Raw genomic sequence first — 22,202 nt, forward strand, 5'->3', positions numbered from 1 at the left:
GGGGTGGGAAACTTAATGGGTTGGCCAAAGCATGTAATCAAACTACTCTGTATTTTAAAACCCTGGGCAGTCTTAATTCTGAGAGCTAAATCTCTTCATGGGGTTCCAATATACAAAAAAGACCTTTGTGGTCAGTGCTGCATCCATGCCTTTTTTAACAGAATGAACTGAAAGTAGCAATTGAAGAAATCAGTGTTTTGGGTGGGGGGGAGGGGGCACATCTATCTATCTATGTAGAGAGGCCATTTTGGTGTAAATTACTGTCTAAAATTAATTTCTGCTGATTAACTCAATATATGTGCTGAATAAATAGAAACTGAGGACAGGCAGGCTTTGTAGCATACTCAGCAATGGACAAAATTAGGGTCTTCTGCTGAGTTTCTCCGAAGTGTGTTTTCATGGGTAAGGACTTGATCCTGCATGCTTAATTGATTCAAAATCCCATTAGTTTTAAGTGGTATTGCCAGAATAAGGAGTTTAGGCTTGGTGCGTATGCGCGTGCATGCATTATAGCCTGTTACCTAGTAACTTTCTTGTCTCTTTTAAATATTCTTTATGTAACTTTAAATTATTTACTCTTAATTTTTCAGGTGACCATTTGAAAGTATGTCCACAAGGTTACACATGTTGTTCTCAAGAAATGGAAGAGAAGTACAGTCAGCAGAGTAAACATGACTTCAGAAATGCGGTAGTAGAACTTAGCCATCACTTACAGACAACGTTTAGTTCCCGTTATAAAAAGTTTGATGGTAAGTACTGGAGCTTGGAATTTGCTGTCACACTGATAAAACTTAAAATAATCTCCGTGTTCCTTTATATGCAGTCTACTTGCACTGTGTCTTTCACTGTTGACTTGGGAAGATCATAATTCATGACTGGCGGTGGTGAGGTTAGAACATTGCTTGTTTTGCAATCCAGTGCAATAGAAATATTTGCTGATTATGGCTGTTAGTTTCCCATAGCGATATATCTTTTGTTCCTGATTCATTTGTAGAAAATCCAGTGTGCTATAAATGTAGACCACAGTTAGTTTTGTTTCTGTGTCTCTGCAAAATGTATAATCACAATATGCATGTCTCTCAGCATGGATCTACATGAATGCTGACACTCGCCCAGTGTGATGAGAGCTAAAAGGATTTGTATTCATTGAACTTAGTCATCAGGGCTAAGCAGAGCAGAGAGCAAAATACAGTACTCCTGCATATGGAGACCTGGGTTCAAGTATAAGGTGGGTCACAAGTGAAATGAATTCGGTCCTTATTTTATGCCCACTGATGTTTTAACCTTCAGGATAATTACGGATCTAAGAAGAATAATCACCCATCTTAACTATGTGAACTTGAGTCAATAAGGAAGCAGGGGAAGAACTGAAATTGCTGCCAAATTGACACTAAATGGCAGCTCTCATTAATAAGTGTTCCTGCGTGGGAGCTGTCATTTGTATTATAGTCCACCTGAAATGCGGTGTACTATCTCTTCAGACTGATCTACGTAGGGGCAGATAAAAGTCATAGGAAACAAAAGAGAGACGACGCTTCAGGTATAGTGTGTCAAATGGAGGAAATACCATCCAGAGCCAGAAAACTCTTGTACACCAAAGAAATCAGTGTACGCCTGTCCCAGTCCCACTTCACCAAGGCTCACCAATAGAATTCCTGGGTACGTCACCATTCTGTTGTCTTCTGTCGATCAAACAATCCACAAAAGAGGTCCAAATAGCCTCAAAGGTGTGGAATTTGCTGCTCTTTCAAAAGCTTCCATGCCAGTTAATTTACTGGATCAGTTTTGTAACATAAGAGCTTTCTACTCTGTGAATATCTTGTTTGTCTGCTCAGAACTTGGAATGGGTACAATTTTTATTTTACTTACATATCTTTACTTATTAAACACACAAGGGAGTTACTGTGTGTACTTCTAAAACACTTGCGAGGTAGGAGCACCTTGCTTTCAAAATACACCAGAACTTGGATGATTTTAAAAAGTTAAGAGGTGTTAAAATTGTCAGAAAGTCGAAGTGAAATTGCACGAACGGGCTCCAGCTAAACATTGCCCTCATATAACTTCATTTGAGATTTCCCCTGTCTTCTCCCTCTACCTGCTGCTGCACAGAGGGGGTGATAAACACATCACCAAAGTGTCTAGACTTGCAGACTTATTAAATGCAGGACCAGACACGAAATGGAATCCAGTCCATAGATAAGCCCCTAAAAGGGGACCAGATGAATAGCACCAGCTTCACCTCAGGGGACTGATGAGACTTCGTAAAACACTGTTGTAGCTGAAAACATACGTGCATATGCAATTTATCATGTAACCCGGTGCGGTCACACCTATTGTCAGGAGCGCACTTAGGTGTGTCTGCCTGTTTTTATGATGTGAGGTGCTGCAGTGCTCTTTGGAAAAAATTAATATAGTTGGAATCTTCAAAGTACGAACTTTAGTACAAGACAGCGTGCTTCAACACGAGTCCTTATTTTATGCCTGCTGAAGTTTTATAATTAAGGGTCTAAGAAGAAGAATCATCCTTCTTAACTATGTGAATTTGAGCTGATAACAAAGCAGGGGAAGAACTGTTGTAGGAGACGGATCATCCTTAACTCTTTCAGTGATGGATGAAGAAACATTTGCTGTACAGTAAATTATGGGAAACTGTGCTAAAATCTAAGGCCAAGTCTCTCAAACCTGCCTAACTAAAGATGAGCCCCTAAGTCCATACTTAAGGACCTAACTGAATGGCTTGATTTTTCAAAATTTGCTGAGCAGCCAGCAGCTTGCAGCCACTTACCCGCCTGAATTATGACCTTGTAATGCTTAACTTTAGGTGCCCTTTTTAAAATATGTTGGCCTAAATAAGTAAAATCAGTGAAGTCCATTTGAAAAGGAAAATTGAATGTTTCTTGTAATTCAAACTTGGTTGGAATTCCAGTGTCCTCAGATTTGACGTAATTGGTCCAGAACCCAAAATGAAAAAATCCTGGCCCAGAGATATGTACTGTCTGTGTAGAGTAAGATTTGAAAAGCCCTTGCCGAAGTTTGGTGTTCTTGCCATGGGTCCTTGCCCTTATTTTGATTATGTAGGAATTCCTGTAGGCTCCCTCATGGAAATTGCTAGAGGTCAACTAATTCAAATGAAAATAAGGTTGATAGAAAACAAACCTTGCATCTTCCTGTGCCTAACGTAAAGTCATCCGGTTAACAGCAGTTCTATTGACAGAGAAGGCAAGTGGGTTACTGCAAAGAACCTAAATTCCCATAACAAAACTAGATCCCAGGTCACATCTGTGGAACAAGCATTTCCAGTCAGCCATGCCAAAGGCTTGTCCTGTGTACTGTCACATCAGTGGTGCTCCGGGAGTGAGACCTAGTAGTGAGCAGCAACTTTCTTGTTTTGAACGGCTATCTGTGTCCTTGACTCCAGACCCTTTTGGGTCTTTGGAAAAACCATTTTGGGTCGAGCTGCTAATCTGTTAGCCTTGACATTCAAGTTTGAAAAGAGAGACCAACGAATGTAAAGTACTGCTGTGTTTTTGACCTTTGTAACAGTTGCCATAAATAAATGTAAGTAGCAAGAAGCAGCAGTGTCCCTGATATGGAGGATGAAATGTAAGGTGGCTGTTGGAATTTTTCTGTTAAACTGCCCCCCCCCCCCGATACTGGACATGGTTGGAATGACAATCTGGTCATCAGAATTGCATTGATCTGGCACCAAGTGACACATGTCAGGGAGTGGGTTCATAAACTTTCTGTATCTTTCTTAGGCAGGAAAACAAAACAAACTTCTGATGTCCAGGATCTCTAAAAGACCAACCAGAAGTAACTTCAGCTCCTTGTAATCTACATTATAAATTGGGATCGAGCTGTGTATGTTCTGAGTTTTCAGGGGGGGAGAGCATGGAGATCTTATAACCGAATATCTTTATCTCCTATTTAAACATGCTTGTATAACATGACAGCATGACTGTCTGTTCCCCACAGGCCTTTTCTTTTGTAATATAAATCACTTTAACCACACTTCTGCATGTAATAAAACATAGAAATAAGGTACATATTTTGAAAAGTGGGAATAATTAACCACCGGAACAACTTAATCTAGTGAGGCGATGGATTCCCTGTCTCTGGAATTCTGTACAGTCAAGACTGGAGCTCAGGCAAGCTTTACCAGCTTGATGCAGAAATTATTGGGTGAGATTCTGTTATGCTGGAAGTCAGACTAGATGATTAGTGGTCCCTTCTGACCTTAAAGTCTATGAATCACAGCAGCAACACTGTGATTGGAGGTTGCATAAGCATTTAACCTTGCTTTCAGTTGCTTGCAGCTTTCGTAAGTTTCCATCTTTCAGGATGAAATTTTCCATGCTTTTGTCACTTCTCAAAGATAAATATTTGAGGGGGATGAAGGCAGGACTGGAGCAAAAATGGTCCAGTCTTTTGTGAGAATGAGGATGGGGTGGGAAATATTTATATGGGATGGTGGCCTCACTTAGATTATTCTTCCTCCGCTGTTGTGTTGCTCCTTAGATGAGGCTTGTTTTACTACATACATTTCTTGGAGGAGAGACAAGCCTTTAAAAATCGTCACTGTCTGTGGCAGAAGCTATGCTGATTTTGTTGCATGATAGTTCAAATGGCAGAGTTGTCTAATTTCCCTCTGTTCTACCAAGTGTGGTATCACTAAATAATAAAATGTCATGAAACACTCTCAGAACATAAGTTATAAAGAGAGTACAATATGTCTCTTAGAATCCCAGAACGAGAGGAATGTAGAGCTGGAACGGACCTCGAGAGGTCATCTTAGTCCAGCCCCCTGCCAGACTAAGTAAACTTAGACCAGCCCTGCCAAATGTTTGTCCAACCTGTTCTTAAAAACCTCCCCCTGATGGGGATTCCACAACCTCCCTTGGAAGCCTGTTCTAGTTCTGAATCGTCCTGACAGAAAGATTTCTTGGTATATTTGTCATTTGTAAGATGCTCAGGGCAGGGACCTAGCTGAGCACAATGGGGCCCTGATCATGATTGGGTCATCTGGGTGCTGCAACAATACAAGTAAGTAATATTAATGATGCAGTGAGTTCAATAGACAGCTAATGATTTCCCTTACAAGTGTTTTTAGTGCAGTTAAATGATTGCCTCTTGACTTTTCCTATTATATATCATGGCAAAGACTATGAAGACTCAAATCTCTGCGGATCTTCAGATGCTGTATTCAGGGCATCAGGGCAAACATGAAACGATCAGTTCACAGGCGGGATTGGCAGTAGATTGGGCAAGTCCAATGCCCAAGTGACAAAATAATTCCTATAAAACCGCCCAGTACAAGCCGGCATCTGGAAAGCTATTAAATGTTGAGAAGATCTCCTTCTGTATGCCCCCACCCCAAGTTTTCCATTAACATTTAAGATGAAACAAATATGAAGAGAGTAAAACGAAACCCTTTGGGGACTGAAACCAAACAAATTGACTCCTCCCAGTGGTCACTGTAACTCTAACTCTAACTCTGAAGTGCAAGTCCAGATCTCGGCTTGTGGCTGAGAATTCTCAGGTGCCTCACGCCCCGTTCACGTTCGAAGACTTGGCGGGGAGCGCGCCAGCTGGGAGCCAGGGGGATCCAGCAATCTAACAGTCATTATAGCTTTATTTTTCAAGTCTCTTAGCTAGATAGATTTCTTTTACTGAAGATTATTTCTTTTCTTCTTGCTAAAGGTCATTCAAGCTATTTAGTGACTTGGAGGCATATTTTTCTGTCATGAAGCCCCCCTGGAAAAATGGCAGACTGCGTTTTCTGGTGGCCGAACTGGCCATAGGGGAGGAAACCCCACTCCCGAGAGCAGAGTTTCAGTAACTGAGGAGTCAGTTGTGGATTTCTGCAGAAGAGGGGAGTTTCTCTGGTGGTGCACAATTATTTCAGCTACTTTGGTAATTTCAAGAGTCTGTCACTTATTGTGGGTATTGGTACAGAACATAGCTCATTATCCATTGGGAGATAAGAGTAGGCCATGTTGGTTGTGCATTCCCTATGAGGCCAAATAATGCTGAGGGTTATTCCTGACCCTCAGGCTACTCCAGGAAGAACAGGGGGAAATAAAGAAACAAGCCAAACAGGGGCCTTCTGATCATGCACCATTGGACATTTAGGCCATGGTTCCATGGTAGTTCTCCTTGGTAAACTGAAAACAGTGACCCAAAGGAAGGGGGAGCATACACCTCTGCTGTCAGAGATTCTCGAATTGCAAATTTTCTGTGAGAAAATCTTTGCAAAATGGAGAGTTTCAGGAGCGAACTGTTAAGCTCCTGCTTTCAGGCTGGAGACCTACAACCCATTAATCATTAGCCAGAGTTTATAGCACCTCTTCCGTGAGCAGAATCTGAACCAAGAAGTAAAAATTCCTTCTGGGGACTGAAGCCCCTAATTATTAACTCTCCGTCCACCTAAAGTAAAATGGGGTAGATTCCTTTGCCACTATTCCAACTATGTTCCAGCCTCCCTTCCTAGGAGTAATCAGAGAGCATGCATACCAATCAGGCCTCTTTCCCTTGCCAAAGTAGTTCTCCTTTTGGGACATGAATGTCGTATCAGACAATTGAACTTTGATTGACAGCTCTGGCTGCAGTATCAGAGATCCAAGGCTGAATCCTGCAAATCCATACTTGTGTGTGTGGCCCCCATAAGTGTCAGTGGGTCTAATGGCACAAGCAAGAGGTGCAGGATCTGCTAAACTAGCAGTATGCTGGCTTTAGTTCCAGTCTTCCAGTGTCTCTCAACTGGCTTTTTAACTAATGCCAATTAAGAAGGTTTCCAAAACAGTCGGCTCCTAGAAATCCTATGGCTGTCGCTGTGCATCGTTGTATGAGACACTGTTCTTAGTTAGGAGGAGATAGGGCAAAAGAAGTGGTTCCACAGGCCCCCCCCCCCCCCCCCCCGTGCAAATTGTTGTGTGCGCGGTGTTTCGCGGTGTGCGCAGGGTTTAGGATCTGTGTGCGTGTGCACACGGGCACAGCTTAGCGGGAGCAAGTATGTGGCTTGTTTTTCTTCAGACCATGAACACGTGTAGCCCTCCCTTCTATTTTGTCCTGATGAAGGCAGGTTTCCATCTTCTCTTTCAAAAAGAAGGTGGCATCTCATGCCCTAGCAACCAGTATAGAAAAAGGCCTAGATCCCTCAGACTTTCATTAACCTAGGCAGACGTCTCCTCCTGTGGAATTGTCTTTAGGACTGCAGTTTGGACCTGTGCGTATTTAGGGTGGGATTTTCAAAGGGACATAGGAGTTCAAGGACTTGGGAGACCCAGAATCACTTAGGCTGAGTGGAATTTTTCAAAAGCGTCTTTTAGCTGAGGTTCCTACATACCTGGGAGATGTAAATGTAGGAGAAAAGCACATCTTTCATGAACGAAAGAATTGCTTTCCTTCTTTGTTTTCCCTGTTTCTATGTCTAGCTTATATTTATTCTCAATACATTTCCCACTATCTTCTTCCCATCTGAGGTTATTTAAAAAGAACCAAAACGAGAACATTTGTGCTTTAGAGGCACATTGGGCTTTTCAGAATTTGTTTGGTACCAAATCATTCCCTGCGCTGAGCGAATCCTTTCTGAGAGTGAAGGGGATCTTGGTTTTGTGGTGTTAGAGACTGAGACAGTTGCTACACAGTATCCTCTCCAAGGGCAAAATGAATGTCCTGTCCACAGGGCGAAAAATATGGTTGTGAATTTCATAATTGTGCTGGGGATTTAGCCACAGCTAACTTCTGTGTAGGGCTTTGAACAATCTCACACTGTCTTTATTTTCCTCCAAGTAATAGAATTACCTGCTCTTCACATCACATAGTTTTTACCTGTTTTTGTTGTTTGAAACATGTGCACAGCAGTCTTACACACAGGGGGAAATGTGAGGTTCTTTAGTTACTAATTGATACAAGCTAGTCAATGAGTCATTGTTTGTCTGTTTAAAATTAACTTTCCTTTCCCCCCTCCCTCTCCTTTTCTCAGAAGAAACAAGGCTGGAATTTGGTAATATTTATGCACACAAGTATGTTGCTTATACGTTCTTCTGGACTCAGCATCCCTGCATGTTGGTTGAACAAATGCCATTGTGAGGGATCCCACAGAGAGTTTGTGAATTCAGTGCCTTAATAATCCATCCCTTATTAATTCCTAGAAGCCCCAGGCAGGAACCAGGACCCTATTGTGCTAGGCGCTGTGTAAATACAACTCAACGAAGGTCCCTGCCCAAATTGCTATCCCTGCCCAAATTTCTAACAATCTAAGTATAACGCAAGATGGCTAGGCTGACAGTTGGCAGGGGAGTATAAGGAAACCATATTGGTCAGCGTGACTGGCAGCATGGTGTCTGCACACCAGGTGCCTAACTGTCGTCTAATTTTTTGTAGGAGTCCTAGCAAAGGACAGTTTTGAGGAGGATTTGAAGGTGGATAATGAGTTCGCTTTGTGGATGTGTACGAGGAGTTCCTGCCAAGTGTGGAGCGTCCAGGGAGAAAGTGCAAAGGGGCTTGCTTGAAAATTTATCAACTGGGTGATGGAAGCTGGCCTCACGGGCAAATTGGAGGCCAGAGTAATGAGAGATGATTGGTAGGGTGAGGGATAGGCTCTGAAGGGTGGCGAAAGTGCAGACATGGAGCTTATGTTTGAGGTGATAGAGAGCCAGTGGAGGGAGGCAAAGAGGGTGATGGGGTCAAACGATGGGCCAGGAGAAGGATCCTTGCATCAGCATTCTGAATGGCTGAGAGTGGGATAGGGTGGCATTTGTCAAGGCCGGAGAAGAGGATGTGGCAGTGATGGAGATGCAAGATGAGAGCCTGGGTGGGTGTTAGCTGTGTGACTGGATAGGAAAGGCTGTGTCCAGAGATGTTGCGTGGAAAGAATCTGAAAGATGTAGCTACAGCGTGGATGGGAGGAGCTAGAGAAGAGAGGTTGGAGTTGAAGAGGAGGCCCGGGATACTGGCCTGAGCAAGAAGCTCAGTGTTGGTGTTACCCAGAGTGATTGAGAGAGGATAGTGGGTCGTGGGAAGTGGGTGTTTCAGCTGTGTTGCCCTGGAGCTGACTGGAGAGGCAGGTTGAGATTGTCGTTTGGGCAGAAGACAACAGGTCTGGAGAGGAGATGACCCCCCGCTGCAGCACTTTCGCTGGTACTCATCTCATAACTTTAAGGCCAATGTTTAATCCCGTCATACTCTCCCCACAGCAACTGCTGCGCACAATTGCTCCTCAAATCAGAACGTAACTCGGCTCTGTGCTTTCTCTTCCCTTTCCACTAAACTGTCAACGAGCTGGGTCTTGCTTGACCCTTGTCGTTGTGAACTGCTGTTCAGCTCTTCTGTGCTCGCTAGGGTTTCAGCTGGAGGCAGATGTACCCAAACACTGGACCCACCAGAAACAGGAAGTGCCAGAAATCTCATGAGGGCCTTTCCTTAGGAGGTTTCTAGCACAATTTTTGTTGCCCTGCGACCTTTCAATAATTAAGTGAACTTCTGGTTGCTTTTCTGAACTCCGCCTCCCTGTTCTTTGAGGTTTGCCCATTACAAGGGCTCTTGCTGTGATACTGGTATGATTTAAGCCTAAATTTCTTCGAACTGTGTGGAAGAGCTCTTCCCATGTCGGTAAGTGCTAACACATGTCTGAAAACAGGACAGAGAAACGGCTCTCTGCCTTGCCCTCCCTTCCCGACTTCATATTCAATAAATGTGTTAACACTATGTATTCATCACATTCTCAACACGTTTGGCAAAAGGTCATTAAACTACAGTTTTGTTTTTTCCCTGGTGGAAATTACAAATGTGGTAAATGCAATAAAGGAAGTGAATGCATATTAGAAGTAATGAGGCACTTTTTTGGGGGGGTGGGAGGAGGGAAGGTTAGAATGTGGCATAGCTCTGGATTGTTTGCTTTAGAGATGAAACCAGAGTTGTGGAGCGTTTGTGTCTTTTCTCCAAATTCCTTTTATCTGTCTGGCTCAAACTCTGCATCGTTATTTCATATTGTAGAGCCAGCTGCAGGGTGGAGCCTGATCCCCAAATGCACCTTTGAGAACAGCACAAAGACAGTGTGTGGTTAAAAAATAAAAAAACCCTTAGCAGTAAAATAGAACATAAGGGTGACTTCCGTGGGAGCAGAGTTAGGCTAAGAGAGTGCATTTGAAAATTCATGCTTCATCTTAGAGAGTGAGAGAGAGAGAGAAACACACACACGCACACACACACACACACACACACAAAATGGGAGCACAGGTTGTCTGTATATATTAAAAAACATGTGGCAATGCTATTCTGTACACAGAAAGTATAATCACCCATAAAAGCCAGAAAATTAAGGGTTTAGAGATGACATTACATCCTTAATTCAAGGTACTTGGTACAGCATGTTAAAAATACACCCTAAGCACTGGGTGTCCAATTGTCTAAAGTGTTCATTAATTGTGCCTATAAAAATAGAGTGTATCCACTTTGCATGCTCAAGCCCTATGTTTTAATGTGCATTGGTTAATTATATGTCTTGCTTGTATTTCTTTACACAATTAACTTGAACATGCAAAGAAGGCCAGTTGAAAACATAAAACACACCGTCCTTAGTATCTGGTGTATATAAAACTTAACATGTTCTTTGGAAATATAAAAATGCAGTGTGTTGGCTTTTTGTCCTTCTCTGGAGTAACACAAATTGAACAAAGCACACATCCAGTGAATGAACTTGCCCACACCCTCCTCGCAAAATGTTTATCAGTCCCTTTGTGACCTTGGGCAAGACACTTCACTTTTGGTGCCTCAATTTCCCTCACATAAAATGGGGGTAAGACTTTCCTCAGGTGTGGTGAAACCTAATTCATTAATGGATTTTAAAGTGCTTTGAAATCCTTTACTGGAAAGTGTGGTTCAAACGCAAGAACTATGTGCCAAGCAGAGGTAGGCTCCTGTAACTTAAATAAAAGATGGTTTCTGTAACATTTATTCCTGACGATTAGAACATTGGGGGCAAAACAATTGCATCTGTATTACACTCTTAAATTTCTAGGCTATAAATGGGGCTTTTTAGGAAGAAGAAAATCCTTTTTTGGGGAACTGGATCTGTCCCATTTAAACTCTCTTACTGGAAGGATGTCAATTCTTCTGTTTTTCTTCTACTCTTGTGTCATATGCCATTTGAGTGGGCCCTTCTGAGCACTATTTATCTTTCCTTTGGGTCAGTCCTGCAAATCCGTACCTGCTTGAGTTAGTCCCCATGAAGTCAGTGGGATTACTCGCATGAGGAAGTTGTGTAGAACTGGATGGCTTGTGTTTTTGGTGCTTGGATTCAGCAATTGGCTTTAACAGGCCTTCGGAAAGGAAAGGAATAGCTAAAAGGATGTTTAAAAGTTAGCAGTAGCTGAAACTGACAGTGATCAACCTCTTTTGCTTCTGGCAACAAGAAACACAGGGCCCTGCAGTCCCTCTCTGTGTCTGGACCCAGGATGCAAGGTGGTGAATGACCTCTTGCAAAGCTCGGAGAAAACCCTGCTATATGTCATCCCACCTTCTCCACTGCTCCCCAGCACCGTATGCAAGATAGGAAGAGGGGAGCAGCGATGATCCTGTTTGTGCCTTTCTGGCTGAAGAGGCTATGGCTCTCAGGCTCGATTAACCTCACATTGGATTGCTGGATGTTTCTCTCTCCCAGAGGAGGAGCTCTGTAATTGCAAGACCAAAATCCCCACATGGGACCAGACAGATTTAAAGTGAATATTGGGGTGTGGCAGGGTGCTGAGTGAGAAGCACTTAATCAGCCTCTGCCACTCCAGCCCCAATCAAGGGGAATGGATTGGGGCTGGTTGGATAGCCCTATGTCTGCCTGTTAATGGGCAGCACCTGCCAGCCTCATTAGCCAGGGCTATAAAGGCTGGGAGGAGGCCAGAGGAAAGGGGGAAGAGAGAGGCCAGGCACAGAGGGAGGTGGAAGCTTTCTGGTCTGTTGCTGGCCAGGCCTGCACTTTGCAAAGTTGGCTGCCAAACCCGTACATAGGTGGAAAGTGGCATTGGGAAAACAATTGTAGATAAAGAACACTGGTTTTGCATCAAGCTGACGCGTTCCTGTCTGATGGGAGAGGGCAACAGGGACCGAAACCAGAGGGGCCCAGCCCAGCGTGCGCCTTGCTACATGAGGTGAAGTCATTGTTGCTTCCATGGACCCCAAAAGACAGCTCAATAAATAGAACTTATTCTACTGGAATATTCCTCCTTTGGACTAATGAGCGCAGGGAAGAGAAAGCTTGTCTCCTGTATTGAGGATCTGCTCAATGGCCTTTAGTTCACCAGATTCTGCATCCTGGTCATCCAGTTTTAGCCAATGCCACTTTCTTTGTCTTGGCAGAAGTCTTCTCTATGTCTTAATGCCCAGAGGAAGATGGAAGTAATATTTATATATAATCTACCTTGTTCTGGACGTCCCTATTTAATGGATAATCCTGTTTCTCATCCTGGAGGCACATCACAATGAAAATCCCATCCCATTGTAACTGATCTGTGAATCTTTGCAGGAAGAAGAATGTGTATCCATACTTACCTGAAAACTTCCTTTCTTTCAGTAATGATAGCCACACATATGGCCCATCCTGGAGACAAATGGGTCATCCAAAAATAGATGTGGAAATTGATGACATCAAAGGAGTTGAGTTTGTTGCTGTGCTTAAGTGGAATTTACCATGCTCTGCAGTGGAAGATACTGTTTTCTCCATGTCTGTGTCGTCTCTTCCCCCCCCCCCCCCCCACCCACCCAAAAGTAGATTTGAATTATCCGGGCTGTGAAAATTCTCATTTGGAGGGAGATGGGGGCATTTCCTTCTGCTGGGTCTGGTTCTGCCCTCAAGGTGTAAGTGGGCTGCCATACCCATTGTAATGGATCTGTAGACCTTATTCATTGAAGAAAGACATTTTCAAGTAAATGGATACATTTTCCTGTTCTTCCTTACAGTGTATAAAGGCAGATTTGAAAGGCTGGTTTAAAAACATAATTTATTTTTTACTTCAGAAATGTCAAGTCTGGTCTTCCCTGCTGCTTCAGGATGTCTCGGAGAACTTTCCCCAAACGTTAGTCACTGAAATTTAAATAGATGCTAACAAAAACAAACAGAAGCTGGAGTTCTAAACAATCTGTAAATCCAATCTCTTTCTAAACTTTTAATCTATTGACTTTTGAGATGTCACCATTTCTCTAGTTATCCAGGGTTGATATGTCTGAGTTTTCTTTACTTAAAAGCAAAAGCATTTATTTATTTATTATGTATGTATATATAGACCGCCTTTTTGGGCCCTTGCCCATCACAAACAAGTCCCTCCAGCACAGCTGCAGTATGTCTGACAATGATTCTAGTAGCGCTGTATCAGTGCGTGATTGGCAGTGATGCTGCAGTTCCATCAAACCAAATACCCTTTCGCTTCACTATGCCATCTTATCTTCTTCAATTTTTAAAGCAGCATTTAGGAGGCAACAGCTAGGTTGATTTGTTAAGTAAATGGTGCAACTAGAAGAATTTAGCCTGAAATAGATCTATAGGTGAGTGTTTTAAAGGCCTGGAAAGCACCACTTTGATTGATGGTGTGCATTGCAGTTAAGCTCTATTGACAGTGCAGTCACATGCTTTCCCATAGGTTACATCAGTCAGTAAATCCGGGGCCGTCATGCATAGTGAACACATGTGTCGTGATCAGGACTGCTGTTCATTCATATTTTAGTTGGTTTGCAATAGTGGCCGCTCATGACCTTTTTGACAGGCGAGGCACAAATTGCAAAATAGTTATTTCCACCCCTGCCCAATGTATAATTAAAAAGCTGTCACCTTCTTGATAATGAAGCCGTAGCAGGGGGACTTGGGAACTAGAGAACCCACTGCCAGTGTTGCTGCCCAGGCCAGCACGGGAGTAGAGCATGAACTGGGCCCGGGCCTCCTCAGTGGCTACTGACGCACACTCAAGGGCACCGCCAAGCGAGGGAGGGGGCTGGGAAGGCACAGGGCACGGGCCCCATTCCTACCCCCTGCAGCTTGGGCTTAACTCCTGCAATCCTGCCGTGGCCTCACTGAGCCGTGGTTCCCTCAGCAACACCCTCAGAGACTCTTGTGCGTGGTCAATTGCCATGGTAACAAGGCAGCTTCTTGAGGCGCTATTCGCTATGCCAGGATTTGAGCCTCACGCAGTGCTACATTCTGCAAACTTTCTGGCGCTGTGTTTCGCTGCCGGAGAGAGTGAGTTGTGACATTTAAATCAAATCACCACGTGTCCTGAGCTCTGTAGACATTTATCAGTTAAATCAAAGAGAACATGCGCAATGTCTTTTGTAGCTTTTGGGAATTCGGGGTTGGAATGGACCTCGCTTGCCCGGGCTAACTAGCCACCGCGGTTTGTAGTGAGATTGCGTCTAAAGAACTGTTTCAAAGTAATGTCTCGTCTCCATTAGGGCTGTAGCCACTGATACAGCTGCACTGGTGCTAAGCCCTAGTGTAGATGCGTTGCACTGATGTAACTTGTTTTCACAAGAGCAGCTCACCTCTGTTCCGAGCTGCACACGTGCAAATCACAGTTCACACTAGTGCAGTGGTAACTCCCTTCACTGAAAACAGAGTTAAATCCAGTCATATGTAAAAGCATTGCACGTACCTGAGAGCACAAGGAGATGGCAAACTAGCTCCTGGATTGCAGAGACAGGATGTGGGCTTATTCCTTAAAAAGACTGTCAGAGTAATGTAAGCGTTTGCAATGTAAAATTCTGCTCTTCCTCTCCCCTTGAAGCAGTTAGCTTGGGTAGAAAATGGGACATTGCCTCTTCACTTTTAAAATTCCCACCAATATTGCACTTTTTTTTTTTTTTTTGCCAGTTTATAGGTGGAGAGGGATAAACTCTTATTTAATTTACAGGGGGGAAAAAAAGAGAGAGAGCCCGAGATCTCACTGAATAGCAGACTTTCTGAGAGAGCAGCAAAGAATGATTTGTTCTCCATGAAAAATGTTTGCATTTGACAGCGTTTCACAGGAAGTCTGTCAATGTGATAATTTAATGAGTACGGATTGCTTGCACCACAGCTGTAAAACATGCGTTTACAATGCTGTAAAATGAGAAAGTAATCCTTTGTATTTAGGTTTTGTTTGAGAACAAGTCAATTTCTAACCCAAACGAAAGGTGGTAATTTATTTTCCCGAGCAAACAGTCAAGATTGAAGAGTGGAACCTGCCATTTCTTTTCTCAAGGTTGCAAGGTTAACTCTAGGTTATGTTGTAGTTTGTTAATCAGTGAATAGCTTGTTTCTACAAGAGGCAGGATTAATATCTAACTAGTCCAGTGTCATCAAAGCTGCTCGTATGAGCCCCAATGCCTTTAAACCAGCTTATGCTGCCCAAATTTCTAATGTGCAACCAGCACTCTAAATATATATGTAATCAGATACTACGGCATGCCTGGGATTTATTATTTTTGGCTGCAGAGCCCTTTGTTTTGCAGGACTAGCCACTTAATCAGGGATTCACATATCTTAATATATGACATGTGTTGCTTTGATCTTTTTTCTTGTTAATGCCTTTTAATTGTGAGGGAGTCCATTAACTTTACATGGGCAACTTAGCATCCCAAGTATCTGTTGAAATTTCAATAGGTCCCTCAAGGCCATTTTTTTCCAGAGCTGTCATCTTGTTTTGAGGTCACTGAGTGTATCCCAAGATGATGATCGTGAGGACTTTTTAGGGAGGTGAAATGACATGGCCATGGTCTTATGCTACCTATAGACTATGGTACCTGTGTTATCTGCTAGAGATTCAGGCAGTCATTGAGCAATGGGACTGGTTGGTATTTGGAAATTTACTACTTTTAGTGTTGGGATGCTCTCATTTCCCTTCTTCGCCTTTTTCTTGGCCAAGGGAAGGTTACTATTTGGAAGGTTGCAAATATGCAGACATTTGCTGCTAACTGTGATTACGTTTCTCATACTAATGGATATAGCTGGAAACAAAATCTCCCAGATTCTCCCCCAAGTGGAAATCAATGCATGTTTCTAGGGAGCTGAACTGCCACATGCCGTGACAAAACAAGACTTGAAAAAATTCTAAAGAAACCCGGTATCAATTTGGAGTGTGAGGAATAAAATGAGTTTGAGCAGGAGAATAAATAGGCCAAGTTGGTATGAATTCATCACTTAAGATTTTTTTTTTCTGGTTCGGAACAATCCTCTACATGCTCATTTGATTGACAGTTGGAAACATTTAATGGTTTTTAACAAAAGTGTCATTTCAGAATCAAATCCTTTCTGAAGTATTTCTTGATAAATGTTAGCTCTGTGCCCAGTTCAAGCGCATTTGAATATACAACCTATCTGATGGTTTTAAAGGCTCTGAAAAAAATCTGAAGGAAAGGAGGAAGTAAGCTTTCAGAATGATTAAGTGAATTAGAAATTAATATACACCACCAAGCTAATCTCTATAGTATAAACTCAACTGAAAAATCTTCCTAGACAGGAAATGCCAGTCATGGGAACTAAAGTAGAGAGTCCTGCTGATATTGGACAGAGGACATGTCGGGTTTTTGAAATCAATCTCCTCTTCACTGGATCGTTTCTCTTGTACTCCTAAGAGGCTACATTATATACAGCTATGTCAACCACCAAGCCCCATGACTTTGCTAATAAGGAACTCAAAGAATGTTTCAGTTTTCCCAGAAAATGTTCTCTGTGTGTTAGTCTTTGTTTGTACTGGAGCACTTTGAAGACTAAAATTTAAACTTCAGCATACTTGATACATTTTAACAGCGTTTAAATTCAAACCGGGCCAAAGATTTTTTTTTTTTTCTCCTTCTAACAACTTCTGGCTCTAAACATGACTCCTTTGGGGATTAAAACGCAGAGGCGTGTTTTATTAAAAATTATTTATCGAATGTGAGTCACCCAAAAGCATAGGTCAGTATTACAAATATCCAGTGGCGTGTGTTAAAGAATAAGGTTCCTTTTGCTTTTTACATGTAGTATTAAGGGAAATTGGTTGAACCACACCCAAGAGTTCCAAAGGTATCTAAGGCCTTGTCCACGCTGCAGCTTTCTGGCTCGGGTGTGAAGAAACACCCCTCTGAGCACTTCAAGTTTCAGCGCTGTAAAGTGGCAGTGTAGACAGTGCACCAGGGCTGGTAGCTATCGAGCTGTCGAGGTGTGTTTTTTTTTTTTTTATAGCGCTTGGAGAGTACTCTCCCAGCAGTCACAAGCGACTACACAGCCAGGTTAAAGTGCTGCCGTGGCTAGTGAAGACGTGCCCTTTGATATGGTTTGAGTTTAGGGCAAAAGTCAGTGCAGCCAGAGTCCATCTTGAAGTTAGGATTCAAACTCATGTCCCATATTTAGCTATTTTTAGTAGAGATTTGAGGGTTTCTTCGTCAACTTTGCAAACTCCTTTGCCCATTTGCTTGGGGCGAGTAAAATTATTTTTGGCAGGTGAGTAAAATATCACCGAGTCTTCATTTTACTCAGTTCTCATAGTAAGGAGAGGAAAAGTAGATTTTGGACCCCTATCAAATTATCATAGACTCCATGTAAAATGCAATATTGTCCCATAATGGCCAAAAACAAATAGATTTTCACCCCTCACTCCCCCCAACATATCCTGTTCAGACTTTGGAGGCAAACAACGATGTAACTCTTTGATCAGACCTAATAAATGCCATATTTTCCTTTTCTTAGAACTGTCTCGCCACTTATGCAGGAACAGATTTGCTTTTGGTTGGTCGCAATAGTTGTATGTTGTAATTAGTCCATATGCCATATATACAAATTTTATAGCGTGGAATATTTTTATGTAACTCTTCATCTGAAGTGAAATGGAGGCATCTCCATGCATTCTGAGGTTCGTGTCACTAAGTGTGAGGGGCACCCCTCCACTCAATCCAAGTTAGAATTGGGAAAGAGAACACACGCTGTAAGGCTTACAGCAAATTCTACGTTCTCGGATACCATGGTGCGGAGTTTGGTATATTAAAAAAAAGAGGAGAATTGAAGCTCTCCGAAGGTTAAATAATGGGTTCAGCAGTACAGGCATCCTGGTATGTCTCACATGCTAAGCCATATCGGGCCTGAACAGGACTTGAATGAGAGGCCCGTACGGAACACCTAGGAAGTGATTATGGTGATTCAGTGGATGATGCACTCTCTTTTGAGTCAGTAGATCTATATGCTGCCTAGAGACGCTGAACTGCGGGAGAGGCTGGCTTTTGGATGAGATGAAACAAAAGGTCCTATCCATTTGCTGTGGTTAAAAATCCCCTGGCACTCTTTGTAAGCGTAGAGGGTGTGGCCTTTAACTCTTATGCCAATTCCAACTTGTGTAAATGCATTATTTTTTGCATTACGGTAGCATGTAAAAGCCACAATCAAAATCTGGGCCTTAAAGAGCTCACAACCTCAGAATCAGCAGGCAATGAAAGAGCCCCAAATGAATTTAGTTTAAGAAAACCTTACTTAAAGAATCTCATTATTTTTGCAGCCTGACTTGTGATTTATTTATTTTTTAAAAATTTGGGGTTAGCAATACTGAAATGTAAGAACCAGTTATTATGGACATCCATTTTATGTGTGTGTGTGTACACGCTTCATGATGATCCATGTTTCAAAACAACTTTTTAAAGGAAACTTTTTCCAGTTTGCTGGCTTTTTCTCTTGCTATTCAGTTATGCATAGAAAGGGATTTCAGTCATCCATGTCTTGGGATCTGTCCTTTTCATTTATCAGATATGAACAAAAAATAAGAGTACCTCTAAAGGAGAACTTCCAGCACTTAAGTGATGTTCCAGTGAGAGCTCTTAGCTTTCAATTTAATTTGTGTTACTGTCATTGTTGAATTATTGAAGGAAATATTTGAAAAGCTTGTATAACTGTGAAAACGATTAACCTGAAATTGTTTACTATGTTTTCATTTATCTTTTTTCCAGAATTCTTCAAAGAATTGCTTGAAAATGCAGAGAAATCCTTGAATGACATGTTTTTGCGGACATACGGTCGTTTATACATGCAAAACTCTGAACTTTTTAAGGATCTCTTCATAGAGCTGAAGCGCTACTATGTGGGTGGAAATGTAAACCTGGAAGAGATGCTCAATGACTTCTGGGCGCGTCTCCTGGAACGTATGTTTCGATTAGTGAACCCACAGTACCATTTCACCGACGAATACCTCGAATGCGTGAGCAAGTACACAGAGCAGTTGAAGCCATTTGGAGACGTACCGCGGAAACTAAAACTACAAGTCACACGAGCGTTTGTGGCTGCCCGCACTTTTGCCCAAGGCCTGGCAGTGGCAAGAGATGTCGTTACCAAAGTGACTGCGGTAAGCTAAGTTTGATACTTGCTCTCCTACCAGCTGGAGCCTGGTTGGCAGGTGTTGGAGTGACATTGCTCACAATGGTCCCAGTTCGGCAAAGCACTTGGGCATGAACTTGAAGTTAAGCCCATGCTTAACTACTTTGCTAGCTCAGGTCCTACATGTCTGGAAATGGAAGGCAGAGGCTGAATGAGTCTGAGTTGAATGGTGTCATTTTATAGGGATATTGGCTGCATGGCAGTAGAGTGTCTGTTGCCTGGTAATTCAAATTCAAATATCTGATGTTATCCAGTCAGCTTCTTGTATTCCCTTTGAACCCCTGACTTCGATTCCATTTAACAGGCACAAGTGGCAATTAAAATGACTGCTTGAAACAAAATTATTTGTATAATAAGATTTCCGAAATACCACTCCTTGCATTACTCTGAAGCCTAAAATGTCTGTTGAGTTAGTATGAAGTGATCAAAACTGCTACCAGCATGGCTGAGAACTCTCTTTTTTTGTTTAAATTATCCTCAGGTTTAGTTGTTACTGGGTTTTGCGGTCTGTTCCAGTTCAACTTTTAAGATTTCAGCCGTTTTAAGCATTTTTACACACATGACTTCACTGTGTGAAAGTTGGGCTTTCGCTACTAGCAATTTATATTGTGATAGCACCTAAGAGTCCTGGTGATGGGCCAGGACCCAACTATGGTAGATGCTGTGCAAACAACGTATATGTTACTTTGAAGTCCTCGAGTACAATCTCTGAAGGAATTCAACAAATCTCTTATTTGAATATCTTATATAAGAATTTTAAAATTAGATTTGTGCATTACTTTCAAACGTTAAATGAAAACAGTTCAATGATTGGTTTCAGAGTAACAGCCATGTTAGTCTGTATTTGCAAAAAGAAAAGGAGTACTTGTGGCACCTTAGAGACTAACCAATTTATTTGAGCATAAGCTTTCGTGAGCTACAGCTCACTTCATCGGATGCATACTGTGGAAAGCGTAGAAGATCTTTTTATACACACAAAGCATGAAAAAATACCTCCCCTCACCCCACTCTCCTGCTGGTAATAGCTTATCTAAAGTGATCACTCTCCTTACGATGTGTATGATAATCAAGTTGGGTGATTACTTCCATCGCCTTACATAAAACACTTTGGAGTGCTTTTTTATTGAATCTGACTTGTTAGAGGAACCTCGTAAGGCGAGCGTGTATTTCAAATGAAATGTAAATTTTTTCCCAGAGACTGGAAAATCTAATATCAACTCTTAATCACACAGTGGAATTCTCTTCCCATCTACTTTTTTACAAAGTGCCTGCTAAACTAAACTGAAAGCTATTTGAGATACAAATCAAGGTAGACAAGTTTGAATCACGCTACAAGTGACAGAAATTTTTAAAAGCCTCTTGAAATATCCTGTAGACTTGCTTAAAAGTGCAAATATTATATTGGCTGCAATACAAATCATATTCTGTAAGGGAAGTGATCATTCAAATTGCTTTTACTTAGAAGGACAATATTAAGATATAGCAATCCTAGAATTTGCTTCTATACTCCTTTTTCTTAAGCAAAAACCAAACAACGGAAACTCCCTTAAATATATTCCACCCTTTGATAAACCTGTGTGTGTGAGAGAGAGAGAGAAAGGAAAAAATGCTAGTAAGGGAACATCTTGTTTTCCAAGTTTCAGAGGGCGGTTATAAATAAATTACACAGTTTTACTTATTTGGACAGCTTGAAAGTGTCTGTTTTTACAACAAGGTTGATACTATATATAAATTTCCCCAGGGCATACTCCTTTTCTTTCATGGACTTGGTACTTTGCTGTACATAACTACAATATGGAGACACTTCTCAGTTGATGATAAATTACATTCGTTCATTTATTTGAGTCCATGTAGGAAAGTACTATTCAAGGCCTCCCATAACTTCAAATGGAAAGTCCAAGGATTGAATGGGAGCGGGAGACTGAGGTTCTTTCTCTACTCCAGATCAAGGGTAAGGGATGTTGACCAGGTAGGATGGGGGAAGCTTACAAGTCTGCTGAGTGTGCTGTGTTGGCCAAGGGCTTAAGTTTCAATTGCTTTCATTCTGGCATCTTTCAGTGTCACTAAATTTACTGTGAATATTATTTAGGTATGGGGGAAATGATGGAGAGCAATTTCCATGTTGTATAGTGAAGACTATTGGCATTATAGTCTATGAGCTAACCAGTGTGGTATATATGGGTAAGGAGTTCAGGATCACACCCTGACTTGATAGACAGTGAATGTGTCTGAGTGAGAGATGTTGTTTACCTTTTATATTCTATCTGATCAGAATTGATTGGAATGTCTTGTGACTCAACACCGTGTAACCACGGCTACAGTTTCTGCATCTGTTGTGAATCAAACTCATGAACTCAAGGTGGCAGCATGAATTTTTGCCTTTGAAGCTCCTTGAGTATAGAATTGCACTGAATTCTAGAATTAATTGCTTGAGTTTACAAGGTTAAGCAGGAAAATATTCAGCTGCAAAAATAGTTCTCTCCAGAGAATCACCGTTGGGTTACGTTTTAGAATTTCCCATTGTAAATTTTACAGCAGATTTCCTTTCATAACCAATGATAGCAGCCCATGCTGATGAATGCCTTACAGTTGAATTCCAAAGTTGTATAGTTACTTGTAGCGATTCAAGGTGTAATACCTTTCTATACTATTTTGGTTTTTTTCAGCGGAAACATAACTTGTTTCTGCAATATGTGGTAGAAAACTATGAAATAAAATATTTTTGAGAAATGTTTTCACAACACTTGGTGGGTTTTTGTTTTTGTTTTCCACATTATTTATAGATTAATTCGACATTACGGGGCTCTATATAATTGCTCCATTAACTTTTGTTTTTTGCCTCGTGTTT

General features: G+C 41.8%; 1 protein-coding gene across 1 annotated transcript in view; it reads left to right on the forward strand.

Moving 5' to 3' along the window:
* Positions 1-22,202, forward strand: part of GPC4 (glypican 4) — a 109,575-nt gene that overhangs the window by 55,866 nt on the left and 31,507 nt on the right. The window contains exons 2-3 of the mRNA XM_084639262.1: positions 591-749; positions 18,931-19,322. Coding sequence (XP_084495388.1) covers positions 591-749; positions 18,931-19,322 — 551 coding nt within the window. The remainder of the gene's footprint in view (positions 1-590; positions 750-18,930; positions 19,323-22,202) is intronic.

The sequence above is a fragment of the Lepidochelys olivacea genome (genome assembly GCF_965140295.1).
Source record: "Lepidochelys olivacea isolate rLepOli2 genome assembly, chromosome: 9".
Taxonomy (NCBI): Eukaryota; Metazoa; Chordata; order Testudines; family Cheloniidae; genus Lepidochelys; species Lepidochelys olivacea.